We start from the raw sequence: 19,882 nt of genomic DNA on the forward strand, positions 1-19,882 counted from the left end.
CACAGGTGTTTTATATTTCCGGACTATGTTGATTTATTGTGTTTAATTATATGGACTCAGACGACTGATTTTTAGTGTGAGCTTGTTTTTGTCTTAAAGAAAGAAAAAGGAGCACTCTGTTTCTGCACAGATCTGATTATTTATTGACGGGACGTAGGCCTACTTTTTGTTCAAGCTGGGAGGTAGTGTGTATGGGTACTTTCTTTCCATATGTAGACTGCAATATCTCATCTTCATGTCATATTGCCACGAGCTTTCTGGTCTACAAAGTCATAATGACACCAGTTTATGTCAAAGCTACTGCACAAGAACACTTCAAGAGAACACTTTTTACAGTACAAATCTCCAACTGAAACAATTTTTGCACATTGTGGTGGCAGCCTTAAAAAACAGTGTCCAAGAATAACAGGAACAGCATCCAAGAAAGAAATGAGGTCTCAGGCTATATCGCTCAGGTCAAACTGTCTATGTGTCCTGGCAGCAGGCTCCCTACTGTAGACAAAGTTCAAGGCTGTGAAGGGAGGATAAATGATAACATACCAAGAAAACACACACACACACACACATACACACACACACACATACATACACACACATACATACACACACACACACATACACACACACACACACACACATACATACACACACACACAACACACACAGTCACGTCTGTACTTATGAATATACAGTAAATACATAAAAACATACAAACACACATACATCTCTATTCCATTCAGGTTGTGACTCTGGCTGCCATCGTGAAAGATGGAAAATTAGGAAAATGAGGAGAGTCCCCATCCTTATTAGACTATCATGGGTGGTAACTGACCTTGGACACTAGGTTATCATGTTACAGTAGGACAATACTGCACACACTTAAAGATAAAGTAGATGCTGGGTTTGGATCACTGGCTGAATAATGTTAACTAGCTGTCAGTAACTAGGACACTTATTCAGCTGGATATTTAGCCTCCTTTTGTTTGATTACTTTACTTGTGACATTCATCCAAACTAATAACTTCTCCCTGGAACTTCATTTCCTAACACAGTGTCCTAGACTGGTTGTTTTTTGAAGCAAAGAACCTGGGGTTGTCCTTAATCATTAACATAACAACATGAGTTCAGTACAGCTGAACTGGAGCTGGAGTTTATTAGAGGTACAGCAGAGTGTAAAACTGTAACAAACTATTAATAGGGGCAGTATTCTTTATACTGGTATTCATAAAGATTGGTGTAATAAACAGTTTACATCATCAGTGGAGTTAACATGAAATACAGCCTATCTATATGGAAACATATTAACCATACTCTCTCATTTTAAGTAAACATTACAGAAGAGATAAATGGTGAGGCCATCCTGAGGTTCTTTTGTGTACATTGAATATCTGCCAATATTCTATGCAGAGGTTGGACCTATTCACTTTTCCCAGAAGGGGAAGCAGTGGGCGGGGGGGGGGATAGGCCAGGGAAGGACACTGCTTCCTTCTGAAACCTGTTGATGTTTTGTCCATTGTTTACCTATATATCATGACATTTTTTGGTGAGCCCTCTCACGTAATGATGACATGATACAGTGTCATTCTACACATCAGAAAGCATTGATTTGTAGTTTTGCTTCCAGTTAAATTCTTCATCCCTTCTTGATCTATTTTCTTCAGATGAAGACAATCTTCATCTAATTTTTAACTCCAATTTATACCAGGTCAGGTGAGAAAAACTCCTGAGCCACGGGGTAGGCTATTATAAAAGGATACATAAATTACACCAATTTGGTGCCTTTTGAGATGTGTAACTTGGTTTAAAAAAACGGTTTGATTTCACTTCATTTTAACATTCTGCGATAAAGAGCACATGTTCAATTGAATAAAAAACTAGTTTTCCCAACTCAATAGGTTCAAAAACTAAAGTACTACAGTAAGTGGCACTGACTCCCAAAGTAACAGGATTGAAGATTTAATCTTAAATTAGCCATACATCCCCTTGTGACAGGGGAAAAGGAAGCTTGTTCTGTGCCACAGGGAGGTGCAATTGAATGCAAAAAAATGAAATTGTTAAAACATTTCTAGCTTGTTTATCCATGGGTAACAGGGTTTACACGTTATGCTCGAACCACTCAGTTTTCCAAAACACCAGAAAATGGCCAAAAAGAGTAGAACCAACTCACTTTCTTGAACGCTATGATTTGATCATTAGATGTTAAGTAATAGTTTCACCATATTAAAACGAGAGTTCAGTTCATGTAATAGTGTTGACCTTAAAATGAGGGACAATTCGGGTTTTTCTTACCTTAAAATGAATCACTAATCACATTAAATATATATTGATCTTCAGAAATGACATTGTCAAAGCAGCAAAATAACTGGGGCTTTACAATGATGGTGAAGGTCACAGAGGGTGCACTGAGGAACTTGTCAAAATACAGAATGTTGTCTTCATTTACATTAAAAAAATCGGATTTATTTAATTATCTATGTGGTCTACATTAAAGAGCACTTCAATAAATATAACAAGCTTTAAAAATTAAACATTGGTGCACAATTTCTACTTAAAACAACAAAAGGCACTCATTTCGTGAAACGACCCAGTTATATTGCTGTCCCTTGGCTATCACCTCCGACCTCAAATAAACACCTTCCTCCTATCTGAATCCCACTGCAGCCTTACTCCCTAGAGCCCTCCAATACCTGGTCGACTATTCAAGACATGACACAGGGAACGAGGTGAATGAAGCTACTTAAAGTCATTAATTATTCCAGAAACAGTCTCTTTATCTCAGGCACTATTATTTGCTTTAGGTGGGATGTGTTATTATTTGACAGACTCGTTTGACAGTGGTGATAAGCTACATAGATTGGCAAAGAATTGCAATGTAAACGTAACTGATGTTTTATTGTGGGGCCCAAGGAGATGAAGACTGACTCAGAGTAGCTGAGTACAAAGAGCAAACAGCAAAGAGAACATGAATAATAATTGATGCCATGTAAGACCATGTACGAGGTTGTTGTTTGAAAGGATCCGAGTAAAGCCCAATTCAGAGAGGTCAGACCCACAGGAATGTTGAGGTGACAAACAGAATATACTGAGAGAATTTGGGCATAGGCCTAAATCGTCCAACTAGACAAAAACAGAACATTATATTGATGAAGTATAAAAAAAGAATAGTTGTCTCAATAATTGCAATTGAAAACAGGGTGAGTAAACTGGTGTCTTTGACCTGTTCTTTCTGAGTCAGATAATTGGAATATTGAATTCCATTACTGTTTTTAAAATACATTCATAAGTCTTGAATGTACTTTCACTGTCTGGTCACCTTATGATCTTTAAAAAAAACATAGGGATGGACCAGCATGGTACATAGGGGCCTATACATATTGACAATTTCTACTAGAGCGCCTCCAGCTGTGCTACTGAGTCTCATTCCAAAAACATTGTGATGGGCTACTGCACCATACTACACACAGACAACACAAAAACATTAGATAGCTACAGAGTATATTCGCATTGTATCTGACAACCACATTGCTACTAGGTTGGAGATTATTACTCAACATAAATGATACGAATATTCTTACTAACGCAAAAGGCAAAGGCCATCAATGCTCTCAAACTAGGACCCTACATGAATATTTCTAAGAAATATTTGCAAATCAATATGTATTTTGTGATGTTTTTTATATATACAAAAAAAACATTTTTATATTGGCAACAAATATATTTGTTGATAAAACGTACATCTTTTCTAAACCTATGATTGGTTGATCGTAGTTTGGAACTATGACTCTCCCCTCAGGAAACCACGTGGTAGTTCTATACATGCTGCTGTGGATGTTAGCATCATGACCAGATTTCACTGAATTCTTTTCCCGATAAATAGTATCCAGTTCACATGTAACCATGTCAGGCAAATCGGATTTCAAGATTAATTCAAAGTTTGCAGAGAAATATGACAAATATAGACAAAAAGAAGAGTTACAAAGGCGTAAGTGTGACTTCCCAAGCTTGTTAGCTAGCTAGATGGCTAGCAAGCCAGCCCTTTAGCTCATGTTAGCTAAAGTTATCCTTTTCAACTTGCTTGCTAACTTTTTGATCCCATTTGAAATTATTCTTATTCTGTAACTTATTTAATGTATATATACTTAACTTAACTTATATATACTTACACGTTCAGAAGTTAACTTAGTCATCGTTACATATTTGGTTATTATAACTAGGTAGCTAGCATGTCCAGCTAGATAGCAATTGAGTTCTGACTTGTTTTCCTGGCGGAATGCGTGCATCACATTGGATGGCTTGTCATGTTCACCATTGATTTATTTCAGTGAAAGACAAATATGGCGACCAAGCTGACGAGAGTGAGTCTGGTTCAGAGTCAGATGATGATAGCGAGGTGGTAAGTGCTATTACTGTATCTAATTTGGCTAGCTATATCGTTTTCAAGTTCGCAATACAAACACTGCCATGGTGTTCTGTTTATGGTTTGTCAGTGTTTTTGGCCCTACCTTTGTGTCCTTGACCTGTATATTTGTAATTTCAATGCAGACTGATGTGTGTCTTCTTAGGAACTTGACCCCAAAGTTGAAAGGGACTTCTACAGAACATTGTCTCTGCTGAAGAAGAAAGATCCTAAGATATATCAGGCTGATGCAACGTTCTACACGGTGGAAGGTATGTCATCAGTCAGCGTGTCTTGTTGCTGCAACTGATTACAGTATGACACTTTGATTATGTGTTTGTTTGTTTAAGAGGTGTCTTTCACCACCCAATGTTTCATTCTTAATCAGATGCATCCATTGGGGATGATGCCCAGCCTTCAACTTCAAATAAAACAGAGAAGCCAATGTATCTGAAAGACTATGAGCGAAAAGTTATCTTGGAAAGGGGAGGGTGAGTGAGCTGCAGATGTCCTACTGTGCATATCTTTATATCTCATTTTCGGCAAATGGTTTGACAATAACAATTTGTCTCATTCCCAGTAAATATGAGGATGACGAGGAGGAGAGTGATGATGAAGAGGCTGCAAAGAGGAGAGAGGCATGTTATGATACATTGTATGTTATGACACATTTACATGGAGGTATGTCACGAGAAGTTATTTGTTTGCCTTTGCTTTCTTTGACAGAGAGCTGCATCTCCAAGTTACATCCAGGAGCAGAGAGAATTGAAAGAGAGGTAAGGGTTAAATTCTCTCATAATCACTGTGTCCTTTGTCCTAAAGAACAGTTTTTTTATTTGTGTAAATACACCCTTGTTTTTTGTCTTTTATATCTGTTTTTGGAACATAACCACTGTGTCATGCTTCCTCCAGCTTCCGTAAGTTCATACAGGACAGTGATGAGGAGTGCAGTGAGGACGACTTTCAGCTGCTGAAGAGGAGGACCAAAACACAGGAAGAGAAGGTCTGTGGGAACCGGTACCTGACTTTGTCTTATCTTACAGTATAAAGCACTGCAGAGATAAACATTCTATTTTTCTAAACTGTTATCTTTCTACACAACAGGATAAAGAGGAAGAGGATTATGTGGACTGGCTGAAAGGCCAGGCAGAGCTGGGGGGCCCAGAAGAGGTGCAGGACATGGTGAGTGATGGAAGACTGTTGGAATAGACTGCAAGAGAGAGCTATGTAATGACCTGCTGTGACTGAAATATGTGCTGTGTGTTGAGACAGAAATACCTGAGGGACTATTGGAACGACCCCGAGCTGGATGAGAAGGAGTGTTTCCTTAGGGATTTTGTCCTGAATAAGGGCTACATGGAGAAAGATGACGTGGACAGGTAACGGTTATTTACATAAGTTATTTTATGTGTTTATACATTTTTCAGTTTTTTTTGTTTTGTCCATGTATGCTTTCAATTGTAATCGTAGAGCAGTGCTCAGCACCGCTCTGACTGTACTAATCTGCCATGGCTGTGTGCAGGATCCCCAGCTATAACGAAGTGGTGAATGATGACGTGGAGGACTCAGAAGAGGATGGGGAGTCATTCTTGGAGCGCCAGGAGGACTTTGAAAGACACTACAACTTCCGCTTTGAGGAGCCTGATGCACAGAAGGTGGACTTTCCCGTCTGTCTCTACATGCACATGTTTGTTTGTATGGTGAAGTGTATGTACCTTGGTCTCATATAGTATATTATTGTTCCTTACAGATCAAGACTTACCCCCGTACCATTGCCACCTCTGTCCGCTCCAAAGACGAGCGCAGGAAGCTCAAAAGGGAGGAAGTGAAGGATAGGAAGAAAAAGGTCAGTAGACGCTCTGCTCTCTCTTTTAGTTCATCTTATACATCACTCCATCCCTTCCCCATTTCTCTCACCCTCCCAACAAACTGACCTGTCACTCTTCTGGCCCCTGCAGGAGAAGGAGCAGAAGCACGAGCAGCTGAAGCAGCTGAAGAACCTGAAGCGTAATGAGATCATGCAGAAACTGCGGCGGCTGCAGGAGCTGACAGGCAACGAGCAGCTAGCCTTCAGTCAGGTGGACCTGGAGGGAGACTTTGACCCCCAGCAGCATGACCAGCTCATGCAGGTGACCACTCACACACCTCAAGAAGAGAGATGGATTGTAAATAAGAAATACACTCCTCTTATTGTCTCTCCCTGTATTCTTTTCTTCTTCCAGAAATTCTTTGGTGATGAATATTATGGAGAGGAAGAGGGGGAGAAGCCCCAGTTTGAAGTTGAAGAGCTAGAGGGTGGTAAGTCACTCGTTACTGATTTTATTATCTCAAGTAGAATTGAATACTTTAGAATCGGTGGCATTGTAATAAGGTAGCTTTCTCTGTCCTGCAGAACACTGGAACTGGGACACATGGACAGGAGAGGGTGGAGAAAAGGAATATGGTGGTGAAGAAGGGGAGGAAGAAGAGCATGAAGGAGAAGAGTATGACCAGCCAAACTGTGAAGATCCAGACTTTATTGTGAGTTCCTCTAATATGATCATCACTTCAGCATTGCCTGCAGACCTTCAGAAAAACATTTATTGGAGGCTAGTCAGAAATAAGTGTCGTTGATGGAGATAGTCAGGCCTTTGAGATTGTATGTGACTCACTCATCTGAACTCTTACTTGACCAGATGGATGCAGACTATGATCCCAGTCAGCCAAGCACCTCCAAGAAGCAGAAGAAAAAGGAGAAGATGAAGGTGGATGCCCCGCTGATGGGAAAGAAGAGAAAGAAGTCTCATTTTGCTGAGGTCATTACCCAAAACAAGCCTGTGTTTGACCCCCGTAAGTCTCAGGAGGTTCAGCACCATGAATCTTAGGTTATTTTCCATAACCTTTTCGATTCTGTTTGATGTACTATAGATATTGAGACTGAATGCTCTTTCATGCATCCATCCTTTGTGTTTCAGAGGAGAAGTCCTTTGAGCAGTACCTGGACGAGTACTATAAGCTGGACTATGAGGACATCATAGACGACATCCCCTGCAGGTTTCGCTACAGGCAGGTCCTGGCCAATGACTTTGGCCTGTCCACTGATGAGGTGAGACTGGGAGCTCTAGTTCCTAATAGGTTGTTTCAGGGTTGGGTTCAAGTCAATTCAGGAAGTACACTAAAATTCTAACTTTTTCCCATGCTTTTCAATTAGAATTGTTTTTAGTTTGGTTAACTTTTTTAGTTGTCTGGAATTTAAATATAATTGACCCCCGAACCCTGGGTTGTGCTATAGTGTTGCACTGTACAGACCCTGAGTCCTGCACTGATGAGCTGAGATGTGACTGACCTGGTATTGCCACCCTCCGGGGAAGGCTCTGACCAGGGCATGACTTCAGTTAATCTTCTCTCTGAGCAGACGAGGATGAGGAGAGAATGATAGAAAGGGAAATGCTTGTATTCACTGAGTTATCAACTTGCTTTGGAGCCTTATCTGCACAAATTAGGTTTAAAGTCATTTCTGTGGATTTCGCGTCTTTGTTTTTCTTACAGGTATGTGGGACGGTAGTGTCCCACCTGCCCAACATCCAGTGAAATTGCAGAGAGCGAAATTCTAAAATTCTAAATTCAAATATTTAACTTGAAAATGTGTTATACATCAAAATAAAGCTGAACTTTTTGTTAATCCAGCCGCCTTCTCAGATTTCAAAAAGGCTTTACGGCGAAAGCAAACCATGCGATTATCTGAGGACAGCACCCCGCATACAAACATATGAAAAACATATTTCAACCAGACAGGTGCGACACGAAAGTCATAAATAGCAATATAAAAAAATGCCTTTGATGGTCTTCTTCTGTTGGGATTCCAAAAGGTCCCAGTTACATCACAAATGGTCCTTTTGTTCGATAATGTCCTTCATATCCATAAAAACTCAGTTTACCCGGCGCGCTTCAGTCAATAATCCACTGTTTCCCTCCATTAAAATGCATACAAAATGAATCCCAAACGCTACTAATAAACTTTTCCAAACAAGTCAAACAACGTTTTTAATCAAACCTTAGGTATCCTAATACGCAAATAAACGATAAAATTTAAGACTGAGAATAGTATGTTCATTACCGGAGAAAAATAAGAAAGAACGCACTTTCCTCCACGAGCTTGGAAACAATACAGCCAAAATGGAAGCCACCTAGAAAAACTACAATTTCTGGGTAATTTTTCCAAAAACCAGCCTGAAACTCTTTCTAGTGACTGTTGACATCTAGTGGAAGCACTAGGAACTGCAATGTGGGAGGACTTGGGCTGATAATTATAGTTAGCCATTGAAAATAGTGGTAAGCTGAAATCTTTTTTTGGGGGGGATGGTTTGTCCTCTGGATTTTGCCTGCCATATCAGTTCTGTTATACTCACAGACATGATTTTAACAGTTTTAGAAAACACTAAAGTTTCTATCTAAATCAACCAATTGTATGCATATCCTATCTTCTGGGCCTGAGTAACAGTTAGTTTACATTGAGCACGCTTTTCATCCGGATGTCAAAATACTGCCCCCTACCCCAGAGAGGTTAAAGTGGCTGTATGAATATTACAGAAAGCAACTTGTTCTTCCCTCCTCAGATCCTGGGAGCAGATGAGAAAGAGCTGAACCGCTGGGCCTCGCTAAAGAAGACCTGCATGTTCAGGTACTGAACCTGGTCTCAAAACAGTAGGCATTTACTAATCAGTCTATGGGGAAAATGGCCTTTCAGATTTTTCCTTTTCTATTTTTTTCTTCAATCACTTTTTCAGGTCTGACAAGGAGGAGATGAGTGATTTGCAGAACTACAAAATCAAAGGACAAAATGTGAAGAAAAAGATAGAAGTCTTGAACTCTTTCTATGCTGAGTGAGTATTCTACCATATGCAGATTGGCAGAATATGTTCTCTAAGAAAACTGAATTATATTATATATTTCCTTGCAGGGAGGACAAAGCAGAGGGCAAGACCAAAGTGGGTAAGAAGAGAAGAGACAGGATGAAGAAAGCAGAGAAGGATGACAAGGATCTGGAGGATGATGATGAGGCTGGACCCAGTCAGCAAAGCTCTGCATTGGACTCTGGGGAGGGGGTGGTAGTCCAGGCACTGAGAGAGGCAGGAGACCACGAAGAGGAGTTCCTGGTACCCAAATCCAAGAAGTTGAAACTGGAGCAGGAAAAAGTTGCTACCACTCAGGAGACTGCCAAAACAAGGACTGACAGGACAAAATTGCCCAAGAAGAAAAACAGGCACCCAGGAAGCCGCCTCATGTCGGGGAAGGGGCCCTTCAGGGTGAAAATGGGTGGGCGAGAGTTCAGCGGACAGAGACTGAAGGCCTATGGACTGAATCCCAAGAGACTGCACTTCAGGCAGCTTGGCAGGCAGAAACGAAAGGCTCAAGCGAAGACTGAGGATCAAGGAGTGAGGGAGAGAACGGCACCATTATAATTTATGTCCCCTTATATTTTTGTGAATGGTTGGTATAAAGTGACAAACTGCACAATATAAATGGACCAGAGAACAGCATAGTTCCTAATAAATCAAAGTTGAATGACCTTACAATAGCATTGGCACTGATAGTTGCCGTTCCAGCTATTTTTCTGAGTGCCGCTTAGAATTGTATATTTTGTATTTTATTCCTGAAACTTATTCAGATCAACTTGAACAACTCTTGGAACAATTGTGATTTACTTAACTGTATTTTGGCAACTGTAATACAATTGTAGGACCATTTTGTGTACTCCAACTGTTGTACTTGAGAAGTAAATGGCTCTCTAAAATGTACAAATGTTGTCCAGAAATAACCTCTGGAGGCACAGTGAACCTACCTATCTCACAACACAATCGCAGTTCCATTAAAGAGAGTATGTATTGTAACGACCCTGGGTTTATACGCGCGGAAATCGACTCTGCCGCACGAGCATGTTCATTGTTTCTCAACCAGGGGTACTTGAGAAGAATATACCATAGGCCTACTGGTAAAATGAACACGAGGGGGTCCTCTGGGCAGTGCAAAATTCAGTTGGTACAGTAATCGAAAAAGGTCAAATAAATCTTGCAATCTCTTGACATTGGCGCCCCCATGTGGATATAGCCAATCAGAACGCTGGATATTTTTGGTGCTTTCTATTAATTGTATATTTTCAATTGTAGGCATCTACTTATTGTTATATTGTGTATGTGAATAAATATTTTACAGTTTCTCCTGTAATTTAGGTTTTTGTTTAGGAACAAAAATCCCGTCAGGCACTTTCGCTGGCACCTCATTTAAGCGCGCGCGTTCGCAGGACAACTTTGAATTACGGAAACGACTGAAGTGAAGCAAAACTGTCAGTGAACTGTTTATATTCGGCAAACACGGTAAGGCAATGCTTGTTATTGTATACCTTTCTAAACGTATCTAATTAAGATGTTAGTAATAGTAGTTGCTGTTTTCAAGCAAGAGCCTCTGCAGCTAACGTTAGTTAGACATAGCGTTGGATTTTGTTGACCGTAGGCAGCAAACAATTTTGAGTGGTATTGATGATTCACGAGTTTGTCTGCTCTAGAACAGGCAGTAATTTATTATTTATTTCTACTAAAATATTCCACAAAAGACGTGTCACCATGCTTCAGGATGTTATGGACACGGGAGAGTCGATGGTCAAAATACTGAAAAGCAGCAAAGCTGACGATGAATTAAGAAAAGTGAGAGAAAAGCAGCAGTGTTTCTTTGAGCGACACTTGGACGTGAAGAAAACCATCACACTGGTGTTAAACGGTAAAGAAAAATAATCAAGTTGTAGATCCTGTCATATGATCGCTTACTTTCTTTCCATTCCGTCAAGATATATAGCCTAATCTTGCTCGCCATTGTCCTCAGGTGTAGTTCAGTGTGAAGATGAGGTGAGCCAGAAGCTGCTGGACATGGAGGGGCAGAAGAGCCAGGCAGAGCGGGAGCTGGACAGTCTGGAGCAGGAGCTGCAGCAGTGTACAGCAAGGAGCCAGAACATGGACTCAGAACTACAGTATCCTTCACCCAGTCATGCTCTCTCTACACAGAACAAGTTCTAAATGTACTGCAATTGGTGCTCTCTAACGTGCACATGAATGGTGTGTTGCCCAGATAATACATACAGGGAGCAGTCACATTCTACCCAGAGCTTGTCCATTGCTGCAGGCTGACCAGGCTGCCAATCCATTGGTGAAAGTATTTTGAGACTTCAGTTTCTATGCCATACAGTGAGCATGCAGAGGATCCTCCTGGTAACTAGTGTGGAAGTGTGTTAAAATCTGCTATACAACCCCTTTGAATCAGCTGTTTTCTCGAAAAAGAAATGCATGCACACATTTTTTTAAATCTATGCAAATTTTAACTACTTGCTAAATGTTTTTATCACCTTACACTTATTTCGGGACTCCACCCCTGTAAATATAATTTGCCTGATGACATACTAGTGGACAAGGATTCTTATTTAATACAAGCGCATTTGTTTCCTTGCCTCCGCTCCTCGATTCCCTTTGACCTTTTTCAATATCAGGCAAGGAGAGGATGGAGTTGAGGAAGCGTGGAGTCGAACGGCACCAATTGAGATTCTCCCCGTGTTGGTTTCCTTGACCTGTTCCTCAGGTTCCTGCAGAGGGAGTTGGAGAGTCTGCGTGACTCGGAGCAGGAGCTGCAGACCCTGCAGCAGGAGGTTGATGATGACACTACAGAAGTCATCCCATCAGCCATGTGAGTAGGACTAACAGTATACTGAAATAATCACTCCCAACACCACACTAGCCCACCACACTAAACCATGATAGTCGGTGAGCATTGATCTCACATCATGAACAGCATGGTGCAACTTGACAAACTGTTAATTCTGCAGATACGTGGCCCAGTTGTACCACAAAGTGACCAGGATCAAGTGGGAGTATGACACGGAGCCACACATTCTGAGAGGAGGTATTTGTCACTGCATAACTATTTTTCCATCACCCTTTGACAAGTCACAACTGTGGAACTTAATGGCTGGTTGATGTGGGTTTTGGTTGCGTTTAACTAACGTTTGAGTGTACTTTAATCTCTTGCAGTGCACTATGGAGCTGACCTGGCCACGCCAATCAACATAGACTCCTCTGTGTGGTCTCGGTGTTCAGTCAGTGATGAGCTGTGGAACTTTGTCAGCACTGAATGGTAGAAGAGATCAAAGTGAAGTTGCCATATCTCTCCAGTAGTTGTTTGTCCTGTGGTTGGATTGTCTGTTTATGTGTTGTGTGTTGTAATACATTTGTTTTATAATAAGATTGTATTCCTTATTGTTGGTATTGACTTGCATTACATTTTGTTATATTGAATAAAGCAGTTTTTCTAAGCATTTCCTAGAATACTTATTTGGGTAGTAACCTATAACCCTAGCTTTTATTTGTATCTACTTTCACCATAGACAGTTTTTTTTATAAAGACAATCTTCTGCCAATAGGTGTCATTGCAATCCCACTACTTTTTAATATGCTACTGAAATTACTGTATTGAAAAGTTGGGTGCTGATCACCTTTTTAATGCAATAAATGTCCAATGTGAAGGTGTGTTTAGGCAACAGACAGTATTCTGTACTGCATTGCAGCAATAAAAATAAAAACAACTTTTTTTTGCAAGATTTTCTGGAATGCTAACTGTTATTCATGGCAAATGCTATTCCTCCATGGGCTTTCCAAGCAAGGAGGATGCACAATTGACTAGTGTTTCTGAGGTTTTGGTTGAATAAAAAGATAATTGTAACTGCTGCAGTAATAATGTGTTGCTGTTATGAGTTGTCTACCCATAACATTTTCCTAATTAACATCTGTGAGTCTAAAAGCCCAAGGGATAAAATAATTTTTGGCAGGGCAGAAAGCCTGACATGAGTTATTGTGGAGATTTATCTCATTTTAGAGCAACTATTTATTAAATTTGTGGCCACCCCAAACTTGACCCACTTTTGCAAAAGTCCGTGTTGACAAAGTAAGTTCAACCATTTATGGTTGAGGGGACTTGTTTCTAGTCTTGAATGGAAAAGGGCAGTTTTTTTGCTCACACACAATTTATGGGAATCTTACCATTACTCTTCATCGCATGTCCCACACGTTTTGTAAATGAGTCATATTTTATTGTCAATGCTTAGGTAGGTTTCTGCCAGTGTAGCATGTGGTGAGTAGTTTATTTGATACAGGGCGGGGGTTAGGTTTCGTTTGGATCTCAACTCGTGTAACCTCGTCAGCTGGTGGTTGTTTATAATCTTACTGGAAATGGAGTGTCAAGTATATTGTCCCCAATGACTGCTGCCTTCTCTATGTGTTGCCACAAGCGCATATGTCTTCTTCTTGGGTGGTTGCTTCTGGTATGGATTTGGTGCACTGTGGGTTAAGTGGGGGGTTTGTCGTGTGTGCTTGTGTGTTTACTTTAATAACTTCAGCATCGATCAGACATTTACATTTTATTTTGATATACACTACATTGTTTCTTTGGCATCTGTTTCTGCTCTATAGTGGGAAAGTACACCTTTGTGTATATGTATATTTTGTAGACTGTTCTGTCTTCTCAATTGAATTAAGTTGACATTTGCTTATCAGTGTTGAAGTATATGGTATGTGATGACTATATAGGTCAAAGCCTTTTCTAACTGGTGGATGATGGGACGGTATGTTTCCTGTGAAAGATCTGAAACTTCGCACTCACCACATTGACCCTTTCATATTCTCACACATGAGGCCTCTGGCTTCACAAATATATGTTGAGAGGAAATAACTAGATTAAATGTTATTTGTAAGGATGTTTATTTTGCAAAACAATTACCAAAAATACTGTTTTTGTAGATATTGTTCACATACATGTATTTATTGTTTGAATTGGCAGTGGCCTCATAAATTAAGTTTACTTCAGAATAAACAAAATACAGAAACTATAGTTCATTTTATTTACACAATATACTGTATAGTACAGTAAGACAGAAATATAAATATTTTCATTTGTACATTTATATACAATGTGAAAACAGATTTTGAATTGCTTGCTTGTTTTTCAAACATCACTGCTGTCACAATGGAACTTTATACATGGAACCCGAAGCATTTGTGGTTTTTCTTTACAAATGTCTATTAACCACTGTTTACAGAAGATAGACATAACTCTTCATTGCATGAGAGGGATATTCTCCAGCTTGTTCAGGAAAGTTCTGAAGGCTATTGTTTTTGTGAACAGGCTGTGTTCAATATGATTTCCATACTTGTGAGTCCACAAAACTAGAGCCAGTCAATAAGCCTAATCTGTCCTTTTTATTGCTCTCAATCATGTCTGCTGCTATGTGTGTTTTAGAGACCTCCAAAGATGTGCAAACCAGAAGAGGCATCAACGTGACATTCTCTGTGTCAAAGCCACCAAGTCTCTAATGTTGGTCTGGGGACCTCTACCCAGAATTCCAGCAGACCTGAGATCAGATGACAAAAATGCCATGGTTCTGGCAGCAGTTTTGGGGTGTGGATGCTTCATGTTTTAATTACATGTCATTATGTTTGTATTATGTATTTTCTGGAGAGAGAACATAAGGATGAGCCTTAGCATGACTCAAATGTATACTTTATGTGTATGACTCAAAATAAAATGTACTGAATGTGTTTCAATGTTTGTATAATAAAAAACATGAATAATGTTAATTTCACAGCTGCTGGTTGAGTGGTTCTCTTTACACACCGGTCAATGGTGAATTCAAAATACTGCTACAAACATGAATCCGTTCCTTCAGGAGAGTTTTTCTTTTCTGCAGTTTGGATTTATGGAAGCTTGTTAATGTATGAAAGATATATTGTATCTCAGCATACGAGAAAATGATTTTCACAGTATGAGAACAGCATATTTATCCATTAAATGCTTGGCGCCGAAGACTAAAAACCAACAAGGTATTTATTTCTCTAACACTGTGACTGAGGTTTGACTTCCTTACAATAGACCGACCAGTCTTTAAGTGGAAACCTCCAGCTTATCTTTCAAGGAAGAAAATGCCAGACCAGGGGAGGAAGGCAAAACATAGGACAATGGTGGGTTCCGCTGACGTTCTCTACCATTGAGGTGAGAGGAAGAGTATTACTTCCTCCTTGCTTGTAGTTCCATTTACAACCCATACGTAACATGTAGTAGTCTCACAGCTGTAAGATGGTGCCGAAGAGTGGTCCAGTCAAGGGGGTATCCAGAACTCTGCTCTTACTGTAATTGGACCCATTATTACTGCTGAGTCACATTGGGCCATCATGGACAAGTCATGTCTTTGATATCCTGGGGTAGATGGCTTTAATAGTGGAAGGGGTGAAGTTGGCAGAAGAGACTGTGATCTCCAGGCCCTCCAGCCTATGGGAGGGTGCCTCAGTCTTACTGGTACTGCACTCCAGAAAGGACATCCCTATCTTCTTCACCTGGCCATCCTTGGTGAGGAGGCAGCGTCGACACAGCAGCCTCAGGATGGCCCTCCTCATGTCCTTACTGGTCAGTGTATAGATGATGGGATTGAGGAGAGAGTTGATCATGGCGATGCCCAGGAAGTAGTCCGCCTTGAAGAGCACCTGGCAGCTCCGTGCCGGGCAGCAGAAGTCCAGCAAGAGGAGGATGAAGAGAGGCAGCCAGCAGACGATGAAGACACCCAGCACGATGGTGACGGTCTTTAGCAGGGCCATGTACTTCTGGGACTTGCGGGCCAGGCCTTTGCGCTGCGAGCCAGAGCCCAGGTGCTTTGTGTTGGACTTGACAGTATGGAAGATGCGCACATAAAGCACCACGATGGCCAGCAGCACAGCGGTGAACACGGTGATGAAGAAGAGGATGTAGCTTTTGGCAAAGAGTGGCAGGACAGTGGAGCACTGGTCCAGACGGCCCATACAGTTCCAGCCCAGGACGGGCAGAACCCCCAGGAACACTGACAGAACCCAGCTGGCCCCGATCAGGGCAAACATCCGGCCTCGCTTGGCCCCCTGGTAGGGCTTCATCCTCACCATGGTGACGTGGCGCTCAATGGCGATGGCCAGGAGGCTGATGACGGAGGCAGCCAGTGTTATGAAGACCCCCCCCTCCCTCAGGAACCATAGCACAGGGGTCAACTTTAAAGTGTTGGCCCCTGAAGTCACAATGTTCACCATGTAGGTGAAGCCTGCTAGCAGGTCTGAGAGTGTTAGGTTGCCTAACAGATAGTACATGGGCAGATGGAATTTCTTATTCTTCCAGATGGCCAACAGCACCACAGCATTCTCCAGCACTATGAGCAAGCAGATCAGCAGGAAGGCTATGGCTTCTGGCTTTAGTCCATCCTTGTACTTGTTCTCCTTCAGTTTGCCTGTGTAGTTGTAGTGTTCTCTGATGACAGCATTGCTCTGGTACTCGTGGAACATCCGGAGCAGGTACCCTGCCGAGTGGGACATGGGAACCACAGTGGGGGCAGCAACAGCAGCGTAAGCAGCATGCGATGCTTCCATTGGTATTCTGGGAATGTTGCTTTCTTTTTAGCTGACAAGATGCTTTCCACTCTGCGTCACATAGTTCTTAGGCAGTCCATAATTCAGTATGTTGGAAGTGGGGAATGTACATTCCTTAGGAAATCTATCTTTGAATGTTGTTTCTGATCAGTCCAGTTTTTTGTATTTAGTATTAGAATGGATGGTAATGAGAATCTTCAATGTGATAGCATTATCCAAAACTGTGCAATGCCTGGACAATCCACTGGATGGCTCAGACAAGCAAGAAACCTGGAAACAAAATAACAGTATTGAAATACAGTATAATAGCATATTTATCTGTAACAACACACACATGTAAAGAAGGGGGGCGTACATTCCTCATTAATCTTGTAATTAACAGTACCTGTCTTTGTTCAAATTCTGATAGAATGTTTTGGAGTATGAAACTAGCAAAGACATTACTCCACAGGTGCCTTACAAATGAGAAATTACCAAGCTAAGGCGCAATTGAAAATATGAGTGTTTTGTCCTGGAGAAACTTGGTCATTTATGTCACTAATTCATATGGATCTTTAGCACATTTATCTTTATCTTCCAGCTCAGTTTTATTTTGGGGGGCAAAACTATCATTCTGCCTGTCAACTTTGATTAATTATCTTGATGCACACATGAACAGAAATGTAGGCACACTCACATACACTCACATACATACACATATACTTCCACTGACACCCCAACAAACACATGCATACCTCAACACACACACAAACACTTTTTGTATGCACTAAATCTCCTGCATTGACTCTATACACACACACACACTGAACTCTACAATCACACATACTTACACTAACACCTCAAAACACGCACACACACACACACACACACACACACACACACACACACACACACACACACACACACACACACACACACACACACACACACACACACACACACACACACACACACACACACACACACACAGACCACTCACCACATATGCTTCTGCTACTGTCTATTTGCTGTCTGTTATCTATCCTGTTGTCCAGTCACTTTACCCATACCTATATATACACAGCTACATCAATTACCTTGTACCCTTGCACATCGACTCAGGTACAGGTACTCCCTGAATAGCCATGTTATTTTTACTCATTATCGTTATTCGTTGTGCACTGTGTATTTATTCCTTGTCCCACTATTTCTAATTCATTTTTTAAATCTTTAACTCTGCATTGTTGGAAAAGGACCAGTAAGTAAGCATTTGAGTGTTAGCTTACACCTGTTGTTTATGAAGCATGTGCAAATACAATTGTATTAAATTGTATTTGAGGCACTGTTGCCTATCTGTTTGAAACATAGCATATGATAAAACACTACTTCAAAATGATTATGGATTGGGTATGCAAATGTATGAATTAAGTTACGTTTTTTAAATAATTATTAGTTATTCAAGTTTTTATTATTTCTGAAAAAGAACAAGACAACACTGAAATCTGTTGTCATCAACGTGTCAGCGGGCAAGTATAGGCTACAGGCTTGTATCAAAATTGTGAAGCTAAATATCTGGATTTTCCCCAACATTGCTGTTTTTCTCAAATATAAGACAAATAAACCTGTCCTTGCTTTTTCCTAGTTATTATATGCCATCAAATTATAGAATTTCGATCAACTGTCTAAAACACCATAATATCTGTTGAATAAATAAATACCAAACAAGTATCATTCAAATATTTATAAAAACGAATAATACCCAGTACAAATATAAGTAGGCTATTACACAAGTATAACTACAAAAACATACCTTTTAGAAGTTTAGCTTTGCCTGACAACGTGTTCTTATTTAGCGCAGTTGTCTTGCGTTTGAATACAGTACGCTCTGACTGACGATCAGACGTGACAGATTGTGATGGGAGAAAATAGACTGGTGCGAGACTCGACATGAAGTGGGCTGGGCTGGACTCTGCCCTCCAACGCTCAGCCTTCCTCTCTACCTCTCCTTTACTTGGCTTCTGAAGTCGCAATAACTGTAGGTAAATACATTGCCCGAGCTGGCTTGGAGATGAAATAGCAGTACTCTCTGGATTACAATTATTTTAGGGATGTGTGAGGCATTTATGATGCGAGGCATTTATGATCTGTTTTGGCTACAGGCAGACGCGCATGCTGTAAGGTATAAAGGTGCATTCTTTCTAGGTCAATGCCATCTGATCTGTTTTGATCTGTGGTTGTAAAATGGATCACTATACTACTTCCCAACCTGGTCTCAGAGCATTTCATATGATTCTGTACATAAATACATCACACTCCATTTAGTATGATATGTTACGTTTCGTATGGATTTATTAATTTGTGGATGTTTATCATCCATTTCGTATTATGTGTTCCGAATTACAATTTGTATGATATGTTATACATTTTCAATTTGTACAATATGTTACGAATTTGCTAATTGTATGATATGTTATGAATTACAATTTGTAGTGGCTAATGTTATCTAGGGGGCTAGGAGGCTAACGTTAACCTTAGCTACCTGGCTAATGTTAGCTAGGGGTTAGGGTTAAGGTTTAGGTTAAGGGTTAAGGTTAGGGTTAGGGGAAGGGTTAACTAAAAGGGTTAAGGTTAGGGTTAGGTGAAGGGTTAGCTAAAAGGGTTAAGGTCAGGGTTTAGGGGAAGGGTTAGCTAACATGCTTAGTTGCAAAGTAGTTGAAAAGTGGCAAGTAGTTGAAAAGTTGCAAATGAACTAAAATGCACAAGTTTTCCGTGATGAGATTTGAACACGCAACGTTTGGCTTGCAAGACGTTCACGTTACATGCTCGAACAATCACTGATTAAGAGGGGTTGGGTGGGTTAAATGCGGAAGACACATTTCAGTTGAAGGCATTCAGTTGTACAACTGACCAGGTACCCCCCTTTCCCTTTCCCTCCTTTAGTTTTGCCTTAAGTAACATTCTGTCTCATGTAACCAAACGTAACATATCATACATACTATGTCAAGTGTTGGTCCCACGTTTCATGAGCTGAAATAAAACATCCCAGAAATGTACC

The 19,882-nt window shown here is 40.6% G+C and overlaps 3 protein-coding genes and 1 non-coding gene across 4 annotated transcripts; 3 read left to right on the plus strand and 1 right to left on the minus strand.

Annotated features, from left to right (window-relative positions):
- The first annotated feature begins 3,798 nt into the window (after nt 1-3,798).
- On the plus strand, nt 3,799-10,590 carry LOC115110610 (protein KRI1 homolog). The gene is made up of 19 exons (XM_029636420.2): nt 3,799-3,982; nt 4,323-4,393; nt 4,563-4,668; nt 4,785-4,887; nt 4,977-5,034; nt 5,123-5,172; nt 5,309-5,399; nt 5,501-5,578; nt 5,669-5,775; nt 5,919-6,051; nt 6,147-6,242; nt 6,355-6,525; nt 6,619-6,694; nt 6,789-6,916; nt 7,072-7,225; nt 7,351-7,481; nt 8,992-9,056; nt 9,163-9,258; nt 9,336-10,590. The coding sequence occupies exons 1-19, from the start codon at nt 3,898-3,900 to the stop codon at nt 9,835-9,837; spliced, it is 2,301 nt and encodes a 766-aa protein (XP_029492280.1). The 5' UTR covers nt 3,799-3,897; the 3' UTR covers nt 9,838-10,590.
- On the plus strand, nt 7,693-7,790 carry LOC115110940 (Z30 small nucleolar RNA). The gene has a single exon (XR_003860700.1). It is a non-coding gene; the product is annotated as a Z30 small nucleolar RNA (small nucleolar RNA).
- Nucleotides 10,591-10,657: 67 nt separating the features above from the next.
- LOC115110623 (kinetochore protein Spc24-like) lies at nt 10,658-13,013 on the plus strand. Its single transcript, XM_029636436.2, has 6 exons — nt 10,658-10,749; nt 10,986-11,149; nt 11,252-11,396; nt 11,999-12,103; nt 12,243-12,319; nt 12,448-13,013. The coding sequence occupies exons 2-6, from the start codon at nt 10,996-10,998 to the stop codon at nt 12,552-12,554; spliced, it is 588 nt and encodes a 195-aa protein (XP_029492296.1). The 5' UTR covers nt 10,658-10,749; nt 10,986-10,995; the 3' UTR covers nt 12,555-13,013.
- Nucleotides 13,014-14,152: 1,139 nt separating this feature from the next.
- LOC115110618 (sphingosine 1-phosphate receptor 1-like) lies at nt 14,153-18,854 on the minus strand. Its single transcript, XM_029636428.2, has 2 exons — nt 18,638-18,854; nt 14,153-17,118 (listed from the first exon to the last, which is right to left on the minus strand). The coding sequence occupies exon 2, from the start codon at nt 16,846-16,848 to the stop codon at nt 15,646-15,648; it is 1,203 nt and encodes a 400-aa protein (XP_029492288.1). The 5' UTR covers nt 16,849-17,118; nt 18,638-18,854; the 3' UTR covers nt 14,153-15,645.
- Nucleotides 18,855-19,882: the final 1,028 nt, after the last annotated feature.

The sequence above is a fragment of the Oncorhynchus nerka genome, linkage group LG21 (genome assembly GCF_034236695.1).
Source record: "Oncorhynchus nerka isolate Pitt River linkage group LG21, Oner_Uvic_2.0, whole genome shotgun sequence".
Classification (NCBI taxonomy): Eukaryota; Metazoa; Chordata; class Actinopteri; order Salmoniformes; family Salmonidae; genus Oncorhynchus; species Oncorhynchus nerka.